The sequence below is a fragment of the Ceratotherium simum genome, chromosome 36 (assembly GCF_057802395.1).
Source record: "Ceratotherium simum simum isolate JZ-2026a chromosome 36, ASM5780239v1, whole genome shotgun sequence".
In the NCBI taxonomy this organism is placed as follows: domain Eukaryota; kingdom Metazoa; phylum Chordata; class Mammalia; order Perissodactyla; family Rhinocerotidae; genus Ceratotherium; species Ceratotherium simum.
Window position 1 is genome coordinate 11,633,003 of NC_141935.1, and position 27,208 is coordinate 11,660,210.

The following is a 27,208-nucleotide window of genomic DNA, read 5'->3' on the forward strand; positions in this document are numbered from 1 at the left end:
AGTGGTGAGCAAAGAACCTCGAAATATATAGTGGTGTGTGTGTGTGTATGTAATTATAGAGTTCAATCTAAATGTAAACTGATATACTCTTTGAAAACATGAAATTTAAGTTCTAAATCAGGATTTTTTGAACACAAGTCACATAATGCAAAAGAAATTCTTATGCTAGTTTAGAACTATAAAAACTCAAGGGGAAAAATATATAAGGATCTTGTATTGAAGTGGGGAGAGAAAGGAAGTAGAAGGATTTCAAAAGTATTATGCAGTGGGGGAAAGGTGGAGAATAGAGGGTGGGAGAATGAAAATATTTAAAAGATATCATCCTAATGGATAGAGGACGCATTGTGGAATAGTTTTTTGGTGGAATATAATTTTTGTATTATAACAGAAGAATTTTAATTATGAGTATTGACAAACGGAAGCTAAATATTAATGGAAGACAGAGACGCAACAGGATACCCTGAATTACGAGAGGATAAAAGAGATAAATAACAATTTGACTAAATCAATAAAATGAGGCAAAAAAATTGAAAGAAAAAACAAAGGAAAATAAAAAACAATTCTAACACAAAAAGGCATAAAAATCAAGAATATCAGTATAAAGCAAAATGTGAATGGGTTGGATTTTCCCATTAACACAAACAAGCAAAACAACTGAGATTGTTAAAAAGAAAGAAAAAATTAATACAACTATGTGATAAAGAATGTCAAAGCCTTCTTCTCACATAGCAAGAAGCGACACCGATTTCCCACTGGAAATAACTAAGAAGGGCAGATAAAATCTTTTGTTTAAAAACACATTCTTCCATAAGTTGACAAGAAAGGAAATCTGAAACAAGAGTGAAAAAAGAAACCGTGCAGAGATGGGACACTGAAATTGGCTTTTGCCTTGATAGCACTTGCTGAATTGGATGGATTTGAGCTCTCTCTATTTTAGTCTCATCAGGCACAAGGTACAAATTACGAAGTCCAAATTCTGTCTGAGATGGGGAATCCAGAAGGAATACATCCATAAATTTAAGACCCCAAAGGTCCACATACTTTTAGTCTGTGACCTTGAAATAAACTGAAAAGATTTATTGGAAACCTAAGTAGGTGATTTATCAAGAAAAACCCACCAAATCATATCAATATATGCTGAAAAGACATATGATAAAGTTTAGCAGCCTATACTACAAAACTTGTAAGTAATGCAACAATAGAAAAAAAATCAATTAGATTTGATTAAACTCATTTGCCTAATAATGACAGCAAGTATATTTTGAAACCAGTGATTCTCAACACCAGCAGCACACTAAAATTCTCTGAGTAGCCTTCTACAAGTCCCTAGGCTCAACAGCAGATAGATTGTGCGAAATCTTCTAAGGATAGTGATTTTTTAAGGCATCTCAGGTGATTCAAATGTGCAGTCGAGGTTGAAAACCAGTATTCTAAATAATCAAAGACAAAAGCTAATTTAATTAAATTGGTAGCCACACGGGGGCACATATCTTAAATTTTTGTTGATTCAGGTAGAGAGAGAGGATAAAATATATAAAAATTTAGTAAAGTGGCTAGATGAAGATAAATATACAAAAAACATTAATGTACCCAATAGTAACTATATGGAGTAACTTGATGAAGGATGGTTGAACTAATGGAAACTTTTTTTAATATAAAGATGTTAACATATATGTGTTAATTCTCTCAAAAATGTATACATATATTTACATTTTAATTAATGTTGTGTAGAGGGAATCAGTGGGAGGCAAAAAAAAATGGGCTATGGTAAGAAAAAACGGAAAGCTAAAGAGAGAAGGAACAAGGGGCAATTCTCCCCCTCTCACCATTCTTTGAAACAGGATTAGGAGTCAATCAAAGGAATTTAGAGATCATTTTCTTAAATTATCTCCTTTTATATGTGAGAAAGTTAAGGACAATTGATTTTGAATGATTTCTTCTAGGAAAAGGAAGCACTAGATTTCCTACTAGAACCGAGGTTTGTTTTATTCAGATTGCAAAGTTCAAGAAATATTGATGGGGTATAACATGATTTGATAGTATGTCATTTTGTATAATGCACAGTACCAGAAACTAATCACTTTAGTTCTACACTATTAAAGAGGTGTGACCTGTAGAATAACTCTAGCATCTTTAGGTTGACATTATTAGGTCTTAAAACTACACCGTTAAGAAATGACTCAGATATTTCTTTGTGTCTCATCTTTTTATTGTTTGATTATTTTAAATTCAAAATGTATAATTTTATTAAAAAATGCTGTCAATTCATTGATCTACACTTTCATAAGCTGCACAATTATGTATGTATATATCTTTGGAATATCTTTCTTAGAAAATCTTATATATTAAGTACTCACGTGTATCAAATGCAATTCTTATGTGCAGTTCTTCACGGTTATCAGATCTATCAGCGTGGACAAAATATCTCATTTCTGGTAGCTAGGAGCTTTGCCACATTGTTAACCGAAACTTCACTAATATGAGAATTAGATTTTGGAGTTTTTGGTTTCTTTTTCTATAGCAAATCTATATCTGTATAGAGCTTATTTATTTAATGATATATATTATACATAATATGTATTTTTATCTTTTACTATAGGGAAGATGCTGTGGCAGTTCAGCAACTTCATACTTGTGGTTACACAGCTAGCAAGTGGCAAAGCTGGAAACAGAAACAAATGTCATATCTGTAGTTTGGTTCCCTTTCTGGTAACCTAATTGCTTCATCCTCTATGCTTGTAAATTTAGCGTAACACTAGGATTAAGCAGAATATGGATATTTGTAATTTGAAATATATCACTTTAAAAAATTTGAATGTCATTTTTCAATATCCTAAACTGTAATACATCAGAAAACTTAAAGGCAAGTAGAAAAGATGCCTGAGTAATCGACAGAGATTTCACAGTTTCCATTTGTAAGGCCCACATCTTTTAAATATGGGGAGTCCTCCATATTTTCACTTAGAAGCTACTCAGGAACGAATCTACCCAGTTTGCTTCTCTGACTACCTCACTGATAATAGATTAGTAATAGACTTTCAGAGAGACAAAAAAGGTCTACCAGTGGGAGACACAGTAGTTACATCAATAAATGAAATGAAGTTTATTTAATTGTGAAGTAGGGAGAGAGGGCAACCAACCTAAACAGCTGAAATAACACTGCAACATAATACGGCTGAAATCACAGCTCAGATATTTTTCATCAGCTCCCATGTAATACATGGGCAAACACCTATGCACTCAGTTTATTATCAAATAAAGACTATTTTTTTGAAAACTGAGCCAAGAAAAGATGAAATTATAATTTCTTTTAAAAATTTATTTTCTAATTTCAAAAGTCTTCCATAGAGAATAATTAACACAAAGGCTTTTTTACAAAAAAGGAAGGGAGTCAAGATTGAGTTGTTTAGAATAAATCACTTTAAATTTTTTTCCCTAACAATGTTAAATGAATGAGATATGAATGGTGTTTTCTTTGTAATCTTTCATAGAGAAAGGTAAAACGTGAATCAAAATTATATACCCACTGAGGAGTCATTTTCTCCTTCAAGATTTTTTTTTTGCTAACTTGGTGAGTTTTAATATTTACTGTGGCTAAAAGTCACCCAGTTAAGGAGATTGCCAGAGATTCAAAGTTAATAGACCTGAGGCTTTATGACCGCGGGTGACTCCAATGCATGTGGTATTTGGACTGTACTTTGAGAAACGCTTGTTGCCGGTAAAGCTCCCTGAAGTCCCAGAGGTCCCATGGAGATACAGAAATCCCTTAGGCACCTGATCTCTGGAGGAAATAAATTGTCAGGAAGAAATCACATAACGGAGATCAGGATTTTGGAGAAACATGATAGAAGAGGAAGACAAGAATTGCAGTGAGAGTTCACATTGGATTTTTATTATTTTATTTCTAAATGTATTCCAAGAAATATACAAATACATAGTTTAAAAATGACTAAACTTTTTGTCCTTTCCATTTTTGTTACACCTCCATTAATTTTTTATGATAAAGAACTAACTTAATTATAATCCTCAGGCTATGTCTCAATTAAAAAATGTGAGGAGAGAGCAGTGCTGTAGATGGCGATTTCAATATTGCTGAGAGATTTGATTAATTTATTGCTTTTTTCCTGTCTTTTAGAATTTTAATAATCCATACGTAATTCATGTGGGCCATAGATTCTTCTTTCTCTTAGATAATTTTGTTTGTTCTTTTGAAGTCACGTTAGTGCTGACTTTTAGTGATAATCAGTTGCTAAAGAATATGGATTTATCCCAGCTTATTTTTATGAGCAAAGCTAATTTATTTATTTTTTTTTAAAAAAAAGAAATGACAGCAGGACTGTTAGTGTATTGGCCAGTTGAAACAAGAAATCCACTTCTATCTTTCTAATTACGCCCGAGTCTGTTGAGTTTTAGTGTGGTGCGCTTATCAGTTCTCTCGGGCACTTGTTTCATTGGGTGACAAATGGAAGAATATGACAGTCTCAGTATGAAAGTTTAGCTAGTCTGTGCACACGCATTCGTTGTCCTATCATAAAAAGATAACTGAAGTCAGAAGTTCTTGATATGCTTAAGGAATTCAGATATATTCAATACTGGTGAAACTTCAAAATGCTACAATAAAAAGTTTTATATTTTTAATCATAAGCAATAAGAAAGGTTTTAATAAGTAGTTCAGAATGGCAATATTACATACGGAATTTCAGAAGAGTAATACAAAATTTTGGTAGTATTTTTTGAAATCAAATGGGAGCTGTGGGAAATGCTGTCATACACTATACTGACTCTAAAGGAGAAAATTAAAATAATAATAACGAAGTAGTTTTATTAAATTTTAAACACAAAAGAAGCCCATGTCTAACCAGGTGCCCTGCTTTAGTATCCTAGCATGGTAGAGCATTTGGTGGTTGGCATTTTGACAGTGACAGATTGTCCCGGGGTGTCGTTTATGTGCGCTACTAGCCATGATGGATTGGCAGTGCCCTTGATTCTGCTGCCATTGTCCTTTAAGAGGGTGATAGGTGCTCTTCTTCCAGCACTTAACATTTGCACCTGCACATTTTTAGTTATTTTGTCAAAAGGAAGCAAAATAGATAATTCAATTGATATGTTTTTATATCATCTGGAGCATCAGCTCACAGTTAACTGCTTGACTAAGACTCCAGGTGAGTGCCAATTGGGCAGATTGGGTAGATTTAGAAATACGCTGATAAAATAAATTATGCAAGAGTTAACAAAGGGAGGGCTCTGCTTAGTGTAACCCTTTTCTCACTATCCTGGCAACAGATCTTGTTTCTGAAGTTAAAGGCATTTGCTCAATTGTAGGTTAGAGTGTAGCATCGTTGGTATGTTCAGTCTACGTGCTTCCGTGCTATTCCATCAAAGGAGAGAGAGAAACCATCAAGGTAGAGAAGTGGCTTGGAGTGGTTGGATCTAGAAGTACAGAAACAGTTTGGGAGAGGAATAAGAAAAGCCATAGGAAACAGCCCACGCATGTTCTTTTGTAATTAGAGATTACTCTCTCCAAGGGAGAGGCAATATGGGCTCTCCTAATCCCATTTCTTCAATGACTTTGTGATATTAAATTTAGCCCTTCATATAATTCCTAATTTTGTGTTTTCCTTTATATGGGATAGCTGACAATATCATTGTCGAAAATGATTATAAAACATCATTAGTTTTATATGATGATTTTCAGAAGCTCCAAAAAAATAGTATTGGTATTCTGAATTGGGATTTAGAAATATGTTTTGCCATTATATTTTAAAGTTTGTGGTCATTTTAAGCCTATTCAATAACTAAAAGGCAATGAGATTGCAATTCATGGAGTAAAGAAAATAAAATCGTTCTTAAATGTTTTACTTCTGTTTGCTTCATTTCTAAAATAAATGTAACCAGTGCTGCCTTGGTTATATTTATTTTTTATGTGAAACAACAGAAAAGAACCTCTGGCTCCTGAGTTCCTTGAAATGTAATTTCTCTGGTCCAGGGGAAGTGGCATTCAGGCCCTCGGTGGCAGTAACAACTACAGTGGCTGCCTAATAATTCTTGCCAGAATGCAGATGGAATGCCACAGCCCTGAACCGGGTTGCAATCTGTTTGTTGTTTGTAACTGCCCTGTGGCAATGAAGCTTTACTTTTTGCATTATTAATGTTGAATACATCAGAAAACTCTTAGCCAACTGTAGTGTAATAACAATATCCCTTTAGACTTCTTATAATGAAGTACAAGGTTACCATTTATGTAACCTCATCAATTATAGCTCCCACAAATGTAGCTTTTAGAAAAATATCAGTTTTCTGGTATATATATATATATATATATATATATATATATATATACACACACATATAGTTAGGAACCTAATGAAAGCTTTTTTTTGCTATAGAGTTTCTTGCAATTGCTGTGATTTTAAACTCTGTGTTATTTAAAAAATAAATCAAAATAGCATCTATAGGTGTGAGCTTACAGATTTGGCCTCTCCAAGACCAATCAAATGAGACACATTTAAATTCCGTGGTAACCATGGTTTAAGCACAAAGGGGTCCTGATGTTTATTAGGCAACCGGTTCTGACTAAATTAAGCCCAGTTTATCTTATTCCATATCACACTGAATAGACACTTTAAGAACCTGAGGAAACTTCTCTTTTCTAGCCTCTTGTATGATTTTATATTTTAATGTGTACTCAAAGGGCATTCACAGTCTCTCTCAATAAGTTTACATGTGGGTGTGTGTGGCTGGTGTACATGTGTATTATTTTGATGGAGGATAATTTATGGGGTTTACAAAAATAGGTCAATCTTTTTGGCCGTGCCTGGACTCATGGTGGCAAGTACAAATGAAAACTGCTCTGAAGCAATTGCTTTCCAAGAAGACATACTCTGTTCTGTCCCTAAATAAAATGTATGCTCTGTCTTTTGTGTTATTCTCTTTAAACCTTAATAGTTTATTTTACATACTATATTTTGATCTACATTGTTTCTTATTCTTTATATTGTCAGTTATATTGTATGTGTTTTATGGATATACATAACTTAACATTGTTCATAATCATATTGTTTATCCTCATATTTCAATTATCACTGCTCCTCCTGTAGAAGAACCTCTAGATAGCTTTTAAAAACGCAATCTGGGGCGGCCTGGTGGCATAGTGGTTAAGTTCGGTGCGCTCCGCTTCGGCAGCCTGGGTTCATAGGTTCAGATCCCAGCGCCGACCTACACCACTCATCAAGCCATGCTGTGGTGACAACCCACATACAAAATAGAGGACGATTGCCACAGACATTAGCGCAGGGCCACTCTTCCTCACCAAAAAAAGAAAAATGCAATCCTACAAATAAATGATTCTAATAGTTACAAGTATGTTATTATTGAGATTATGGGGAATGGAATTAGGGGAGATACTTTTCAGCATAGAGTCATTTGCATAGATAAATAATTCAACAATGATATATGCTCCTTTACATTGAATTTGTATTTGATTCATCTTTGTGTTTTTCATGTGAAGATATGAGTCATCTGGGCATTGATTATATATCATGTACTTTCATTAAATGGTTGGAGCAGGTTCTAGAAAACATTGACAATGTTAAATATATTTTAAATCATGATATTAATTGTGTATAATGCAGTAAGTGTAATGTTTATTATTGTGTGGAGGTGCAAAAAAAGTTAGCGTTGATACACTGTCGTATTTTTCGCTAGAGGACATGCAGCATTTTATATGTGAATTTGCACTTTTCCCACAAAACTTACTATAAGTAATGAAACAATTTTAAAAATTAAGGAAGTCTTGGCTACTGAAATATGTTTATTCCAAGATGAGCATTTTGTTTTTATATGCTGCTTGTAATTAACAATAGGTTTAAAAATTCATTTCTTAATTAAATATTAACTCCAGAAATATTGCAGCAGGATAAAGAACTAGGACTACACTGAATTGCAGTCTGACATTAAGTGCTTAGTGAAATGTTGAAATAAGAATTAATGACTGGCAGAGGAAAAGAAGTAAATGGTAAAACATGCTTAAACTCAATATTCACATTGGAAAGAAAGAGAAATTATACATTTATATAATTTCAAATTATTATATATAACGTATAATTAATTATTGTATATAATAATATAATATCCTATATAACTGATGTCATATGATATAATTATATATACTTAATTATAACTTACATAATATCTAAAAATTTATAGTTGTATATAATTATACGTTTTGGTATATCATATGATATAATTATTATGTATAATTATAACATATATAATATACAAATATGTATGTAGTTATATTAAAAATTTATATATATATATTTTAGCAGCATCATCTTCTAATGCTTTTGGTTAGTTTGATAGCTTTAACCATGTGCAATTGTAAAAGATCCTATATGTGTAGGTACAGAAAGTAGCATATTATTTTAGAGCATAATAGAAACTAATCAACACTTGTATTTTACTTTTTAGAAGTCTAGTGTAGAGTAATATAAGAATATCTTGCAAGAATAGCATAGAATAAATTAATACTTAGAGTAAAAGCCAATTCATTTGGCCTTCAATCAAAGTTATATTAACAAGCGCATTCAGAGCGATATTTATTGTTCATGAGAACGACACAAGATACACTACCATTCTAATTGACCTGTACATCAATCTAGACCAATTAAATTGTGCTTTATTATAACTTTATTACTACAGAGAGAGAGAGAGAATGAATTAGATTGATCAAGCCGAGTGAAGTTTCAAATTGTAAGTACAGAGCTGAGAAAGCCAGTAGGCTGTTTGGAATGGGCATTCGATTTATGAGTCAGGAGGTTCAAGTCCAGTTCCAGCTCTCGTTTCACTTACACAATTCCCAGGCAGCTCGATAAGCTCCCTGGGCTCCAGACACCTCATTTGTATAATGAGATGGTGAGGCTAGATGATTTCCAAGACTCCTGATAGCTCTAAAAATTTATATATGCTGGGACTGCTGCATTTTCTTCAAGAGGTTCTCAAAAAAGTTTCATAAATTAACTTAAGTATTCTTTTGTAGTAAAGATTTCTAACTAAAATAAAATATTTATACACCAATTTAGTTCACAGTTTTTGAATTCCTACCATGTGACAGGTACCGTGTGTAATTATAAATAGTTTATAGTTAAATGAGTAAAGAAGATAATGTAAACAGAGGATTGTAAAGTAAATTTATAATTGCCATAACAAAACTTTGTCATAAGATAAAGGAGAAAGAAATTAAAACATCATGAGGGTTTTAATCTCCTAATTCTTAGTGTATTTACTCCTTCAAATAATTTTCTACACTTGGGAAACAGTGCTTTTAATTTTGTTTAAAACGTCATTTCTTTCAAAAATCTTTCCAAGTAGACCTATGGGGTCTTTTTCCGATACCCTTGTCATCGTTAGGATTTGTGTTTTGAATATTAATTATGTAAATTTGCTAACTCTTGTCTCATTAACATCAAATATATGATTTATTTGCAAAAATTTCCAAACCTTTTAACCAAGGTAAAACTGAAAAGTAATTATCATTAAGAAAAATAGAATATTTAAAATAGCCTGCTTATATAATCACACTTTTTAAAATTACTACTTAAAGATGAGTTTATTAGGAAAAGACTACTTTTTTTTAATCAGAGATAAGTGTATTTTTCAGAATTATGGATACCTACAAAATAAAAATGAAATAAGGATGATCAATCTATAAGTTAATTCCTAATGGAAGATGGATTTATCATGTGTATTTCTGTAATTATAGAAAAGTCATAATTGTGATTTTGAAAGAAGACAAAAAATGTGACATTGTAAGGTGATTAAAATGGATTTGATTTGGTTTTTAAACTCTTATGTTAATAACCTAAAAGTAAGTCATTTGTGTTTCATAATCTTTCAGTGTCAGATTTTTGTGCTTTCTTTTTCCCAAATCATATTAGAATTATAATCAGTTTGAAAGGATATAAGTGCAAAGATCCAAGCTAGTATTGTAGTGTAGATAGAAGATTGATGGAAAGAAGATAGATAGATAGATAGATGATAGATAGATAAGTAGATGGATAACTAGATATGCATATAGATGTAGACATAGATGGCATGGTAACAGTGGGATATAATTCACAAGGAGAATAAATATTAACCAACTTTTATTGATAAATGTTTTACTGATATATAACATATATACAGAAAATTACACATAGTGTTCAGACTTGAAAACATTTGAACCACCATCATCTACATAAAAAAGTAGAACATTACCAGAACCCGAGAAGCCCTCTTTTACCTGCTTACCATCACTCCCACACACAAAGGGTAATCACCATCTTCTAACGCTATAAATTGTTTTTGTCTGACTTTGAACCTCATATTAACAGAATCATAATGTATGTGACTTACTTCACTCAACATTATATTTGTGAGATTAATTCAAGTTATTCTATGCCATTGCCTTTAATTTATTCTTATTGTGGTACAGTAGTCAAATCCTCAACTTACTTATACATTGTATTATTGATTAACATTTTTAATTTTTTCTATTTGGGGTTATTAAGAATGGTGTTGCTGTGAACCCCTTTGCACGTGTTTTTTGGTACACATGTGCGCACATTTTTGTTGTCTGTATATCTGGCTCATAGGACTGGCTATGTCTACTTATGGAGATACTTTCAAAGAATTTTCCAAAGTGGTTGTACCAATGTACACTCCCAGATGCAATATATGAGAATTCCAGTCTTTCCACATTATTTCCAACACTTGGCATTTTCTAGCTTTATACTATTTTAAGCCTTTTGGTGAATGAGTGGTGGTATCTCGTTGTTCTTTTAAGTTCCTTGATAAGGAAATTGTACACTGTTTCATGATTATTAGATACTTAGCTATCCCCTTTTGTCAAGTGTTTTTTTAAGTATTACTCTTGCCATTTTATTATTGGTTTGTAGATTTCTACCTGTTGGATCTGACCATTTCTAATAGATGTGTGCTGAAGTCTCCAATTGTAGTAGTGGATTTATTTATTTCTCTCTGCAATTGTATTAGGTTTTGCCTCACATAGTTTGATGCTCTGTTGTTAGGCGTGTACATATTAAGGATTATTATGTCTTCTTGGAGAATTGACCCCCTTTTTATTATGTAATACCCTTCTGTATCCCTGTTAACTTTGCTTGCTTTGAAGTCTGCTCTGTCTGAAATTAATATAACTGCTTTTGCTTTCTTTTGATTGGCGTTAGCATGGTATATTTTTCTCTGTTCATTTACTTTTAATTTATCTGTATATTTACATTTAAAGTGGATTTCTCACAGATAAAATATAGTTGTTTTTTGATTCCCTCTGAAAATCTCTGTCTTTTAATTAGTGCATTTAGACCATTGATGTTCAAAGTGATTATTGATATAGTTGGATTAATATTTACCAGATTCATTATTGTTTTCTATTTGCTGCCCTTGTTCTTTGTTCCTATTTTTGTCTTCCACTCTTTTTCTGCCTTTTGTGGTTTTAATCAAGCATTTTACGTGATTGCATTTTCTCTCCTTAGTATATTGGTTATAATACTTTTCCTTTTTTTTATTTTTGCTAGTTGTTGCCCTGAAGTGTACAGTATACATTTATAGCTAATCCAAGTCCATCTTCAAATAACACTCTACCACTTTATGGGTAGCGTGATTACCTTATAATAACAAAATAATCCTAATTCCTCCCTTTGTCCCTTGTATCATTCTTGTCATTCATTTCACTTATATACAAGCACACATATGCATATATATATACACACACACATTAACATGTATACACACATAAGATATATACATAAGCATACATAATTGATACATTGTTAGTATTATTATTTTGAACAAATTGTTATCTGTTAGCTCAATTAAGAATAAGAAAAATAAGTTTTATTTTACTTTCATTTATTCCTCTTCAATGCTCTTCCTTACTTTCTATCAATCTTATTTTCTGACCTATGTTATCTTCTTCTCCATAAAGAACTTCTTTTAACATGTTGCAAGGCAAGTCTACTGGCAACAAATTCCCCCAGTTTTTGTTTTTCTGAGAAAGCCTTTATTTTTCTTCATCTTTGAAAGGTAATTTTGTAGGGTACCGAATTCTAGATAGATTTTTTTTCTCTCAACATTTTAAATATTTCACTCCACTCTCTTCTTAGTTGAATGGTTTCCGAGGAGAAGTAATTTTTATCCTTCTTCCTATATAGATAAGGTATTTTTTTTCTTCTGGCTTCTTTCAGGGTTTTTTCTTTCTTTTCGATTTTCTGTAGTTTAAAAATTATAAGCCTATTTTTGGCATTTATGCTGCTTGGTGTTTTCTGAGCTTCCTGGATCATGGTTTGATCTCTGACACTAATTTTGGGGAAATTCTCATTCATTATGGTTTCAAATATTTCTTCTGTTCCTTGCTTTCTTCTTTGTCTGGTATTCCAAGTATGCATATGTTATACCTTTTGTGGTTGTCCCACAGTCCTTGGATATTCTGTTCTGCTTTTTTTTCAGTCTTTGTTGTCTTTGCTTTTGGTTTTTGAGAGTTCTGTTGGTATATTCTGTAGCTCAGAGATTCTGTCCTCAGCCATGTCCAGCCTACTAATGAACCCATCAGAGACAGCCTTCATTTCTGTTACAGTGTTTTGATCTCTTGCATTTCTTTTTGATTCTTTCTTAGGATTCCCATCTCTCTGCCGACATCACCCACCTACCTGTTCTTGCATGCTGTCTACTTTATCCATCAGAGCCCTTAGCATATTTGTCCTAGTTGTTTTAAATTTCTGGTCTGATAATTCCAACATCCCTGCCATGCCTGCTTCTGATGCTTGTTCTGTCTCCTAAAATTGTGGGGTTTGCCTTTTGATATACCTTGTAATTTTTTCTTGATACCTGGACATGATGTACTTGGGTAAAAGGAACTACTGTAACTAGGCCTTTAGTCATGTGATGGTGAGGTGTGGGGTGAGAAGCTTCTATGGTCCTGTGATTAGGTCTGTCTTTTATTGAATCTATGCCTCTGGATTGTGAACTTTGCAAGAGCTTCTCAGTTTTTTTTTCTCCCCTCTACATACAACTAAGTTGGGACAGGATGGCTAGAGAGGGCTGAAATTCGGTATTTCCTTTCCCCCAGGTCAGTTAGGCTCTGATATACCCCAGAAAGTTAGTCTCTGGTTAACTAGTTTTCCCTGAGGGCGGACCTTCTTAAGAAGAACAGAGAGCTCTGGAGTATTTCAAATTAGTTTCTTTTCCCCTCCCACTGTGGGAAGCAAGAGGGGATTTTTCTTCAATATTTACTGTGGGAACCTGGTTGAGCTCCTGGTGGTGAATATCAAAATATTGTGAGGAGCCCCCCTATGACTGCGTCCCCCTGTAGTTTTTAACTCCCAGACTTGTCCACACTGATCCTCTAGCAATTTGTCAATAGCAGTTCAGGTTTTCCTACCCCAGCACTGGTTCCCACGGTTGTTTCTTCTCTTGAGTCTCTGCTCTGGGAAGTCATGACTCCCTGTATTTGCCTGTCTGTCTCCCCAATCTTGGAGGCAGCAGTTTGCCCTGTGTCCTCTCTTCTCTGATAGATTCAGGAAGAGTTGTTGATTTTTCAGTCTGTTCAGGTTTTTACTCATTAGGGCGGAGTGGTGACTTCCAAGCTCCTTACATGCGCAACCAGAAACCAGAAGTCTGTTAGGATTTCTTTATATACTCTGGATATGAGCCATTCATTGGATATATGGATTGCAATTGTTTTAACTGATATTTTTAAAAAAGAAAGAGATAGTAAAATAAGTGACTTTTGAGGAAAAATTTATATGATCATACATCTTTATTTTGTTTGAAAAATAATGATCTGTCATTATATTACATGAGGAAACTTGTTAAGATATCAGAAATGCAATATAAGCCAAATAAGGTTGATGTCCTCTAATTTAGTGTTATTCTTAACAAACCAAAAAAAAAAAGGTTTTTTTTTAAGCCTGCTAGGTGATTAAATAATAGAAAGATTATTTCAGGAAGAAGAGTTGTTTGAACTGGACTATATGGTAGGACATTTCTGAGGGAAATATGGGCAAAATGTGGGCCAAGTTGAAGAATATATGCAATGACTGGTTGAAGTTTATCCCGGTGTAGGTACCAGCAACGAATTGCACTACTTTCTCCGCTCCAATCCCCAGTGTAGACACATTTCTCTTGCTACAGTAGGGAGTAGGCAAAATCTACTCTTAAATGTTAACATTTCTTTTTCCATTATCTTCTCATTATCTAGGGAAGATTAGGTCTCTAGAAGAGATAATTGAACCAAGAAGGAAGGCCCCAGGCTGTCTTTCTGAGCATAACTCTCTGTAAACGAGCTACATTGTACTTACCAATATTCGGTTCTTTCGTATACATAATCAATGATGATATAAAATTATTCAAAAGCGACTTCTATATAACCTCATATAACTCTGCAAATGAAATACAATAAATGTTTTAAGGAGGAAAGAGCTGTAAACATGTAAAGCACATGACATTTTGGTGCTATGAATAAAGGATGGTCCTAAACAGCAGTTGTTCCTACTCTCAAACAATTTTATGTCTGAAAAAAGGCTGAGGGAAAATATATAAAAATAGAGGGGATAAAAAAGCAGTGTTCCTCTGGGCGAGTAATTTATTTCATTGCTTGAATTTCCAACATGAATATTTACTATTTTTGTCATTAAAAATGTCAGATTGGAACAAACAAGAATACTGCCATTTCATATTTTTTATTATCATACGATCAATAAATAGTCCACAGATGACAAATTATTGTAATGGGGAATAGACACATCCATGTCCCTTTTTGGAATTTAAGAGGTAAAAAAATTTCCTCCTCTTGATGTCAAAGTTTCTAGGAACATTACAAGCTTTTAAAAAATGTGCATTTACAAATTTGCAATAAGAGATAGACTATTCACGTGGTCACGTGTTTTATTGAATTGTTGATAAACAATCATCAGTTCAGTCAAAATGTGGAACTAATATTTTGTTTCATTTTGAAAAAAGCGTAGAGCAATAGTTTCACAGAGCTCTGTATAATGTACGTGTATGCATGATTTTACATTCTTTTACTTTTTTCACTCAACATGGGTAAAGATTTTCTCATACAATCATACTTTTTTGATAGACTCTTTTGTCTTCTATACCAGAGGTGAGAAAACATTTCCTGTTTTTGTTGTTGTTAATGGTTTTTTTTCTATTCTTTGTGATTGAACAGCCTGTTTTTTCCAGTACCAATATTTCTGGTTTAGTCTTGTTTTAGATTATTTTTACTATAATGTGCTCTATTTACACATCGATGTGACCTTGTACAAAATTTGTGCATAGTCTGGTTCAAGGGTGAGTTTGATTTAGGATGATTTAAAATTCAGGCATCCTTTCTCTGATTACAAAGAAAAATGTATTATAATCTCACAACCTTGATTGAGAGTTGGGGTGTGGATAATTTCAATAGGTTCACACAGAGTTGTTATTGTTCCTTTACTTTGTAACAGTAAACATATAATCATACTCTACACTTACTTTGAAATAACTACTGTGGGCCAGGGCCATGGTAAACAATTTTTCATGGATTATCTCCTTTTTTCCTTTACAACCACTCTATGCTGTAGGAAAAGTTTAACCATTTCATGCAAAAGAAATTTGAAGCTTAGATAGATTCCACTAGTAAGTGATGGAGTTAGGATAGTGACCTGAGCATGCTCATTTGAGTCTTATTTTCTTCAAATTATATGACATTATTATGACTTTGACCAGAAATATTTTAAATATATAGCGTCCTAATTTGAAGATTGTGAACTCTTTAATAGTACAATTTTCATTAAGGAATGTGGTATGTTTCTGTGTGTGTTTACTCTTCTTTTCTCCCACTTTTTTTCATTGTTTTAATTTTTTCCTTTTTCTTCCTCAGATAGTTTTCCTTCAACTAGTTCTTGTTGAATTAATTTGATAACTCCAATGCATCGCTGTGGCATGATATCATCTTTAGAATGTGTAAGACTATAGGGAAACATAAAAAATAATAACAAAGATTGTTTATTTCCAAGTAAATTATCTATACCCATTTTATCGTATTATAAATAAACTTGGATCTATACCACTTGTTTACATAATTACTTTCAAGGCATCTCTTTGAATTAAGAGGGTCATTTATTTTTCCTGTACTCTCTGTAAAATTCTCCAACTGTGAAAATAATAGGCAGTAGTTTAATGAAACAATATAGGAAAAGTTGAAATGAAAAAATGCATTTTTTTCAGTTTACTCTACTTTTGTATCCTCTCTGATTTATAACAACATATTTAAAACACAATTCATATAAGTTGTCAATTATAGAAGTCAAGAGCACATTTGTTATATTTTGAAGATGAATTTGTCTGAAATAAATTTTGAAAAGCTTTGACTTCACATTCCACAGCTGGTTAAGCCAGATCCTCCATGCCTGTGCACTCCACACCCCTCCTTCAGCTTCCCAGCCCCTCGAGTACATATAAGTCTCCTCCTGGTGTTCAGATATAACCACAACCAATGTGACACCTCAGAGAGAACATCATTTTTGTATCTTAAGGACTGTGTTCCCTTGCTTCCTACGTCCTCCCTCCAAGAGATAAATAAAATAAATAAATAAAAGTTTTTTTCTCATTCTATATGTCATTTCTCAAAACACTGAATGCTATCAGTACTGGATTATTGTCAGTCTTAATCATTTTTATGTTTAGCTATTGAATAACTCTTCCTTTGTTACATTATATATGGAGACCTCTAAATCAGATAGTCATTATCAGCTGATGAACAGAAGATCAAGCCATTTGTGGGACAACTACATAACTCATTTTTGATGGAGTTAACATCTCTATAGGAATGTTTGTACAATAAATCAGCTTTTATTATTTTATTTTCATTTTTATTCCTTTCATTACTATTGATAAAATAAGTATGGACACATTTGTTAGTGCTGCCGCTAGTAAGACATGTAGTTCCCTTAAATACAATACAATTGGAAAAATAGATTTGCATCGTTGAATGTGCCAGAGTTTGTGAATTTTTATATTAAATCAGACAATGAGCAGTAAATTCAGTTGTGAATAAAGAACAAAATAAAATTATAAATAGGATATGCTAGATTTTTATTTTTTTATATTGTGGAAGGTGAGAGATTAAAGCAATCTGTAGATAGAGAGATTCAAACTCTCTAAATTCAAAGGCCTATTATTTAAATTTCCTGCATTTGTTCTCAAGAACACAGTAATGAAATATAATGGACTTTCTGTAATGAGATAAAATATTATTTATCCTCTTTCAAGGGTTAGGTGTTAGGATATTGCCTTCCAGTTTCTAAGATCTCATATGTCAATGAGTGTGTGCTGTAAGCCAATTTTATTTAGAAAACTTCCTTAAAATGACAAATATTGGATTTTGTTTATATTATTTTGGTGTGTCTGTGTTTGTGTGTGTGTTGTATCATAAACTACATGATATGACAAGATGAAGTTAAATTACCTTAAATCCTGTTTCCTTTGATGCCTCAAATCCTCCTTTCACCTTTTTGTTATTAATCATTTGTATTTAAATATTAATTATATACACACACACATATACAGATATGTTATGCATATCAACACTAGAAATTATTTCCCTGACCCAAATAAGGGATAGTCAGTATCACCACTGGAGCACTGTGGTAGGGGTGTATACAAAGGTGGTGTGGGGTTAGGGAAAAAGTTATGCCTTACCCATAATAAACTGCATTCTCTATTGTTGCTGTGTACTCATAGTCAATCTTGGATACTCTAAAGGACTTATTTAGAAAATACGATAGAGATGTCATGGTACAAATCATGTATTCACTCACTGCATCTGAACTGACACGTCTATCCCTCTGTCCTTGATTATCACCTACAAGTTTTTGACTCCCAAATTAGTAATCCTATTTTTGACATAACTTTTAAGAAATATATCTGCGTTGTCACTCTTTCTACTGGATGTTTCCAACTGAGTGTTATTCAACTCAGAGTCAAAATGCCCAAAACCAAGCTCCCTTACATGCTCTCCACAGGGGAGCTTCTTAGCTCCATATATTAATGCTATCACTTATGCTACAAACCTCAGTTGCCTTTCCCTGCCTCAATCGTGTACATTTTCAGTGTTTCATAATCTTGCCAGTTCTAATTGTTTTTCATAATCCATCTTCTTCAGATAAATCGTTGCCACTGCTTAGCTCAGGTCTTTATCATCTCACTAATGGCCTTAATGTCTTCCTTGGTTTCGTTTTTCCCTCACACTGTCCCCTCTCTTTCTCTTAAGAACATGGGCTTACACAAGAACTAGTATGGGCTGTGGATACAGATACGTCAGTGAACAAGTAGGCAGCATCCCCTGCCCTTGTGGAGCTTGCATTCCAAGGAGAGATGTCAACCGTAATCACGATAAATGAGTAAATTATACAGCATGTTAAAAGCTGATAACTACTTTGGAAAACGAGAACATGTTAAGCAGGACAGGAAATAATGATTGGAAGAGGGAAGTGTGGAAAGATGTATTCATTTAAAATAGATTAGTCCAAGTAGTCCTAAGAGAGGGACATTCGAACAAAAACTTGAAGGATGTGAGGGAGTGAACTTAGAAATATTTAAGGAAGAGCATTCAAGGTGTAGGAATAGAAAGTAAAAAGTTCTGAGGCAGGAGGATATCTACATGTTCAAGGGGTGGATTGAAGCCGGTGTGGTTGAGGTGGAGGAAATGAGGAAAAAGTGAGATGAGTTCAGAGAGGTGAGAGGGGGCTGGAGAATGTGGCATCTTTTTAGCCCTAGAAAGGGCTCTGGCTTTTACTGAATAAGATGGGAAGCCATTGTGGAGTTGCGAGTGGTGGAATGAAATGATCTGTATTATGTTTTACAAACCATTCTAGTTGTTGAGAAAAGAATATCTTTTTAAAACACAAAGATTACTATACACTTCTGCTTTAAAATATGTTTGGTTTTTAAGAAAATTATCCTCAGGAGAAATTTCTAGTCTCACATAATTGATGAAACTCCTCCTCATCTCCTGATACTATTCATCCCAAGACACTCATGGAAAAATCAGGCCACAATATATGATTCCATAATTAGGTGCTGAGGCTGTGTGACGTAAACTCAAACTTTATAGAAATGGTAAAATTATACAAGTGCAAATCATTATGGAACAGTTTGTTTGGGTGTTTGAACACGAGCTTGATCTTGAGGATAAATAAAAGGAATTAGTCAAAGGAGTGTAAGTAGAGGAGGTTGTATCAGCAAAGACATAAAATCAAGAATGTCCGGTGGGACAGTGAAATAGCCTGCCTTTTGGGGAGAAGTGGGGCGGATGGAAGGCAAACAGAAGAGGGGAAAATTGTAGACTTTTTGAGGAGAAGGATAAAGAAATAAAATCACTTTAGACAGTAGCCTGGCAGATGGTTCTGATTTATAGAAGGAAAACGAACAAACAAAAACCAATTCTTATATAAGTCAACACTTGCCATCTACCTAAAGGAGCATGCCCTTGTCACAGCTTGGGGAAAATCAGTGACCTTAGATGAATGATGCTTTTGACCAAAGAGGGTTTCCATTATTTTCCCAGGAGATTTATGCCTGGCCAAAGGGAAGAAAATGGAATTGAAGACAAAGGGAGTTATTTTTCTCCTCTTTGCTTAGGTGTGTGTGTTGCTGGTGTGTATCAGATCCTAGACTTTTCAATGATGTTTACTGTCAAATGTATAAAGTTAGTGTGTGACAACTGCATTGAACGGAAAGAACATTGTAAAGTCTGATGTATATAATAAAGTTTGTGTTTTGTTTGTCAGGTAACAGAAACACGGACGGGTCCGCTTGGCTGCAGTAACTATGACAACCTAGATTCTGTCAGTTCAGTTCTGGTTCAGAGTCCTGAGAATAAGATTCAGTTGCAAGGTATGTCAGTAAAATTTCATAATTCTCTACAAGCCTGGATGACAATTACCCAGTTGTGATTTCTTTCTTTCTTTTTTATTAAGTAATCCGTATGTGTAGAATTAGGCTGTTAAAATTCTCATAAAAGGCTAATTTCCTAATTTTTAACTGATATAAACATTCTAGACCAGATAAAGAAAATGTTAAAATTCACTTTACTTCTTCAATTTAGTAATCTATAGCAATTGAAAGTTTATCACGGTAATATTTTACTTCCATACAGTAATCATTATCTCAATAAGTACCAGTTTTTCCATAGGTCTGCCTGAACTTTGACTTCTTTCTTATAGATTCTGGTAAAAGTTGTAACCATATTTATGTATAGTGTAACATGAACTGTTGACATTTTAAATATGGTAGTTAAGGCTGCATTTGTCTCCTGACAAATAGAAATGTACTTGAGAATATATTTACAAACTATTTATATTTGCATTATTTCCATTGTAAAGATAGATTATGTGATAAAGATAGTAATTTACCATCTTTTTTCTAATACTATATTCCATGAGATAGTTCAATAGAGGATTGTTTAAATAATAACTTTTAATAAATATATACCATTCCAGGGGCCGGCCCGGTGGCGCAAGCAGTTAAGTGCACGTGCTCCACTGCGGCGGCCCGGGGTTCGCCAGTTTGGATCCCGGGTGCGTACCGACGCACCGCTTGTTAAACCATGGTGTGGCAGTGTCCCATATAAAGTAGAGGAAGATGGGCATGGAGGTTAGCCCAGGGCCTGTCTTCCTCAGCCAAAAAAAAAAAAGAGGGAGATTGGCATGGATGTTAGCTCAGGGATGGTCCGCCTTACAAAAAAAAAATATATATATATATATACCATTCTGAAAATGGTTGTGGGTATGTGTACTTATTCAAACAGGCAGGAAAAGGTGATGAATATACATGTTTAAACATGTACTAGTTGAACAAGTGCAGAAAGGTCTTTGTGATGACACACTGTCTAAATTAAGTTGACTGATCAAAGGGGTAATTTTGAATTGTTCTTCTCTAGCTTATCTTTTTTAATTGCATAAGTAAGAGCTGTATTTGCATTTTTCAGTTTTAGATAAGAATGCTTACAAGTTTCCGAAATTCTGCCACTTTTGCTCAACTTTTCAATTTTGAAAAATGTAACAGCATTGAGTTATTTAAATTTACCCTAAATAATAAATGAATGTCATTCATTTTGAATTGTATAAAAATTACAAAGAAAATACTTAAAAGTTTTAAACTTTAAATGCTATCCAATTTATCATTATCAGTTTTAGATTTACAGTTATTGAAATATTTTCTATAATTGAAATAGAAATGCAATCTACTAATGTTACTCGTAATTCTCTATGGCATACTCCTTAAATGTATGGATTAACTTTCCATCAGAGTATTAACTTTCATCAAAAAGGGCAAAGAATGTTTATATCAAATATATGTTTGTTTCAATTGATTTATTATTAAAGTTTATTTATTAACACGATTTATTGATTTTTCCTTGTGAATCCCTGTGTTCAGTTTTCAGAATACTATATTATAAAAACAAAACTTAAGCCTCCTATATATATCAAAAAAATTAACACAGAATAAATGAAGCAACACTTTCCTTTTGTATAACTATTATTTCTACTCTTTTCAATTTTTGTGAGTAACACAGAAAGCTGCATCTCTGTCTTTCACCTTTTTCTTTTCTAGGCCTATGTTTTCAATTGTCTATCGCAACTTTATTGTACTTATGCAATACAAAGACCTTTCCAAAGATAATCTTAGGAAATCAGCATCAAGACTCTCAACTTCCCATGTACTCTTTCTTAAATTTCATCTCTACTCATAGTCCAAGTATCATCATGTTGATTTACCTTTTCAACCTCACCTTTAATAATAGCCCTTCTCTACTTTAAAAAAGAATGCAAAGCATTCAATGATTCTGGATCAATGTTACCATAATACATTTCTTTGAAGATTACAAAAAATTCCAGGTCACTATATGTCACAATTGGAAAAACTGGTGTCTCTGAAGAATCTCTTATTAAGGTATCACCATAGGTCTTTGTGTCTTTCATAATTAGTTAGATAGTTGGTTGATTTGATGGATGAATGGATGGATATAGATATAGATGATATATATATATATATATAGAGAGAGAGAGAGAGAGAGAGACAGACAGACAGACAGACAGACAGGTGATAGTTTTTTTGTGTGTTTTGTTTTTCAGCACAAGGTGAAGTATTAGAATCAGTGCTTGGCCTGCTTGGGGATCTTCTGAATTCAGATATATTATTGAGAGGAGGCTAGAATTGAAGAGCACTAGTCAGCTGGTCATTTTCACTTAGTTGTTTTTCTTGCTAGAACTTATATTTGTGTGACACAAATTACAATTTTCTTGATGTCTCTCATCAATTTTACAAATTTTTTGTTTTTCTGTGAGGAAGATTAGCCCTGAGCTAACATCGGTTGCCAATCCTCCTCTTTTTTTGCTGAGGAAGACTGGCCCTGGGCTAACATCCATGCCTGTCTTCCTCTACTTTATATGGGACGCTGCCATAGCATGGCTTGCCAAGTGGTGTGTTGGTCTGCGCCCGGGATCCAAACCTGTGAATCCTGGGCCACCGAGGCGGAGTGCGCAAACTTAACCACTATGCCACTGGGCTGACCCAATTTTGTAAATTTTTTATATATATTTCACCAAATATTGCTTCTCTATTTCTTTCTTCTCATTCTGGGGTTCCAATTAAAAGTATTTTCAGACATTTAAGTTATGACCTGTATATCTTTTATACTGTTCTATATTTTATATTCTCTTGCCTTTTTGTTATTCTGTGTTCAATATTTTTTCTGACATAGTCCAGTTTGCTAATTATATCTTCAGCTGTGTCTTGTCTGCTATTAAATCCATCAATTACTTCTTAACTCCAATTTATGTATTTTTATTTGCAGAATTCCCATTTATCCTTTCCAGTTTGTCAAAATTGTCTGTTTTGTCATTTAATTTTTGATCAGGTGATTGAAATGAATTTATAGTTCATGTTTGATAGACTCTATATTTTTTCTTGTTTTTTTATATGCTCATTATATTTTTTATTGCATTCTTATGCTGTGCATGAAAATTTGTACAAATAATTTAAAATTATTGAAAATGTTTTCTTTCTCCAGAGAAGATTTACTTTTGTTTCCAAGTAGTACTTTAATTCATTTTTACCTGAGCCATTTGATAATATACTTTAGACCTGGTGAAGGCTAGTGTATTTTTATATTTTTTAAATTACTTCTTGGATATATAGCCCTTCTGGATTCCAACAAATCCTGAGGACTTTCGTCTCTTTATAATGGCTGGTTCAAAACCTCAATTTTTGCTTTGCTAACTGAGCAAAACTCTAAGAAAAAAGCTATGCCCAGTGTTTGACTCACTCCCCAATGATTCTCTTCTTGCCAGGTTAGCCCCAGAAATCCTCACTGCTTTATTGGCCTTCAGATCCCCTCAAATAGATTATTTTTAATGTTTTCTCCAGATTTGCTAGTTGTTCCTAGTAAGAAAGTTGGTTAAAAAAAAATCTAGTCTTCCAATACTGGACACTCCATGTTTTACTCTGTAGTTCTCAGCTTGTAGCACCGACCCTGCCTCCCATGTGCGCTTTCTCAGTACACCCACCGCTCAGAACTAGCTTCTTAAACATTGTCTCAGCACCAAGTAGACCCTCTCTAAGTACAGCCTTACCAGTATGCCTCTTCTGTTGTCTCTGTACATCAAAAAAAGCAAAATTCCCTAGGACAGCCCCAAGTCACTCTGAGTTGTCTACCAAGGCAGTTCAAATTATCTCTAGATATTGATTATGGTTTATCTTAGTGGTCTAATTATAAAATTACAAAGTTTTGAATGGTCTGTCCCTAGACCTCTTTTCCCAAATATCTTTATTATATTCAGTGTGGTATTACAGAATGTCAGTTTTCTTTTTTATAGATAGATAGATCGATAGATCGATAGACAGATAGATATAGATAATTATGGTGTAAATGCTTGTATTTCTAAAACTAAACTCATCATTTCTTGCCACCAATCATTCCTCCCCAAATCACTTCTCTGTTTCTGCAACAGCACTATCATCTTTACAGATTGAAAGTTATAATGCAATTACTTGGTTTATGGCATTTTTAATGTTGCATGTATTCTCTGGATTTCTTTTTTTTTTTTTGTAAAGTTAAGATTGAGACAGATCAGCAGTTTCCATATATCTCGTCCACACACTTACAGTTACCTAAGATGTTTTAACAGATATGTGCTGATTCCTGAGTCTCATTAGCAGAGACTCTGACTTAGCCTGTTTTTAACACTAAATAGGGGTGTTTTTAGAAGAAGTCACTAGATATTTCTGAAGTGTGCAGTAATTTGGTGACCTGCAGGGCTAGATGTTTAAGAATATTTCTTTCTTTGTCATTTTACTTCTCTAACTCATTTGACACATTTTACCTGCCTTACATCAAATAATGTGCTGTCTAGAAGATTCTGTTTCCTCTTCTCCTATCACCTAAATTGCCTTTCCATCACCAATTCTCTGGTTTAGACGTTTTTAATCTTCTGTCTAAACTAATCATTTTTCTTTATATCTTCTACTTCCAAATAAGTACCACTCAGAGTATCCTATATGGTTAGAAGTTATTTAAATATAGAAGAATTAATTCCATACACTTCACTCTGATATAGAAACCCCAATAACATTACTCTAAATTTATTTTTTAAGCAACTCATGTTCATGTGCACTGAAACAATACTACCACTTGCTATTTTAAAAATATATTCCACAGTTCATTTGTGTGTGATGTTGTTAATGCATAATCCGTTGCTACAAAAAAGCTATCTCTTAATGTTGAAAAAATCCATGTGTTAAATAGTGTTACAGTCTGTCTTTTTGATGAAAATTTTCATTGATCATATGAACCTAATATAATTGCTTAGTCAATTAACTATACCTAGTGAATTATATGTATCCCAACTCTAGTAGTTATCAAATACTATTGTATAATATTACCATATAATTACTTATTCTATTTTTCCTAAATATATTGCAAGTATCTTTAGGGCAAGGATGTGTATAGGTAATCTGCATATTTGTACTTTACCTAGCAATTCTCTTCCAAATGGGAGGCATTCAGTAAATGTTATTTATTTAAGATGAAATAAAAATGAATAACGAAGTGAATACATAAGTGCTAAGAGTACTTTTCCTGACCAAAATAGGGAAGAATTAATCTGAAAGAATGAGGCAGGTATAATTGTCAAGGTATTTGCAAGGTAGAGTTTTTTCCTAAATGCCAATCCATGATTTTTATTAAATCAACCTTAGAGATAATGATCAAGGGTCAAAAAATTGATTTTTTTTGTTTTGGTTAGAAAAGAAACATGTAAAAATTGTAAAAATCCAATTTTATAGTAAATAGCAATTAGGTATTGGCCAATTTTTCCCCTTTATGTTTATTTTTATCTACTAATTTATTTGAATCTTTAGCCTTATTATTAAATTTTCCTTACATAGCAAGAAATGCTGAATGTGCAACTGTATTTTTTTAATATCATAATAAATGTAAAACCAGTAGAGATCCCCAAATATTAATCTTATCGCCTTATTTTCATTTTTGATATTTTTCTTAAGAGACTGCAACTTCACTAATCTTGCACGTAGAAAAGTAATGAACTGTAACAGTAGGGCTGTCTTAAATCATGGCAAGGAAATGAACTGTGAAACAACTAAATCAGAGCATCTGCTTCCCTGTAGTCAGCCTCAGTGATCAATCCTGAACAACAGAGTCATGTAGGTTATGTGTTGTTAATGGCATGAGATAAGCAATACCGGCAACCTTCCAGAACTCTTTTATCAATGCTACCCACTGCATTATAATATCTATAATCTATGTAGAAGTGGGCTGATAGCCTGAAAGTAAAATGAAAATATGAAAACAGTTTGTAATCAAGTGGTGGAAAATAAATGTACACATCTCTTTTCAAAGATATAGGAAGATAGGCTCCATCTACGTTATGGAAAAATAACCAAATATTCTGATCAATCAAGTCAAAGAGCCAATCAAATAAGCTTAAAAAACAAAATCAGATAGTCTGAGGGATTAGACACTCTATAATTTTGGGGATTCTTGAACAATGCATGGTGTCAGCATATGTTGAAAAGAATTATAAATATTTGCAATTTTGTAGACAGATAATTTTCTAATGATAGTTTTAAAATATGCATATGTAAATCCATAACTTAATATACTAAATTTTTGACCTTTTTTGAATATCACAAATATGTATTGCACTTTTTTTCTTTATCAGAGTAAATTTATTTCCTTTGTTCTTTCAGGGCTGCAAGTGCTGCTTCCCGACTATCTTCAGGAGCGTTTCGTACAAGCAGCTTTGAGCTACATTGCTTGCAACTCAGAGGGAGAGTTTATCTGCAAGGACAATGACTGCTGGTGTCACTGTGGTCCCAGATTTCCAGAATGCAACTGCCCCTCCATGGACATTCAAGCCATGGAAGAGAAGCTTCTTCGAATAACTGAAACCTGGAAAGCCTACAACAGCGACTTCGAGGAATCAGGTAAGATATATATTTTAATATATATATTAAACATATATATTTTTTATTTTATATAGTTTATTTATTTATATATATAAAATATATATATATTTTTGGCAAAGTTATAGTAACGCTTTTAAACTTTGCCAAAAAAATTACTATGTGGAAAAGACTATTTACAATATAGTAATAGGAAGAAACTATTACGTACTTGCAAGGGCTTTTATTTAATTTTTTATTATTATTCTTTCAAATGGACATTATGTCGCTTTTATTACTGGTTATTCAGTGTTTTGCTAAATCTATATGGTGCTTTGTGTATTTCTACGTACTATTCTCGCTAGAACCTAGCCTGCTCTTGAGCTGATGTATTAGTCATTTAGTAAAGAAAGTCCTTGCCTTTCTCAATACCAGAATTTATTATCTGATACCTGTGACACCTCTCTGGAATTTTCTAGTGGCGTCTGAGTTTCACTTGTGAGGCAAAATGCGGACAGCGATTGTCCTGTCCCTTCTTTACGTTAACGTGAATCTCATGTGTGTGCGCCTTCCCTTCACTTATTTTTATAATGAAATTTAGATTAATTTTGAGTTAATAGTGTTTGTGGATTTTGCTTTTTCGTTATTTCTGAATTTTTACAAGTGCATATATGTGTTTTCAATATTGTTTTTTATCAACTATATA

At 33.2% G+C, this 27,208-nt stretch overlaps 1 protein-coding gene across 1 annotated transcript in view; it reads left to right on the top strand.

The window, feature by feature from the left end:
* The window catches only part of BRINP3 (BMP/retinoic acid inducible neural specific 3), a 394,713-nt gene that overhangs the window by 242,625 nt on the left and 124,880 nt on the right, over nucleotides 1-27,208 (top strand). Inside the window, exons 5-6 of the mRNA XM_087424242.1 lie at nucleotides 19,827-19,932; nucleotides 26,308-26,544. Of these exons, the coding sequence (XP_087280368.1) occupies nucleotides 19,827-19,932; nucleotides 26,308-26,544 (343 nt within the window). The remainder of the gene's footprint in view (nucleotides 1-19,826; nucleotides 19,933-26,307; nucleotides 26,545-27,208) is intronic.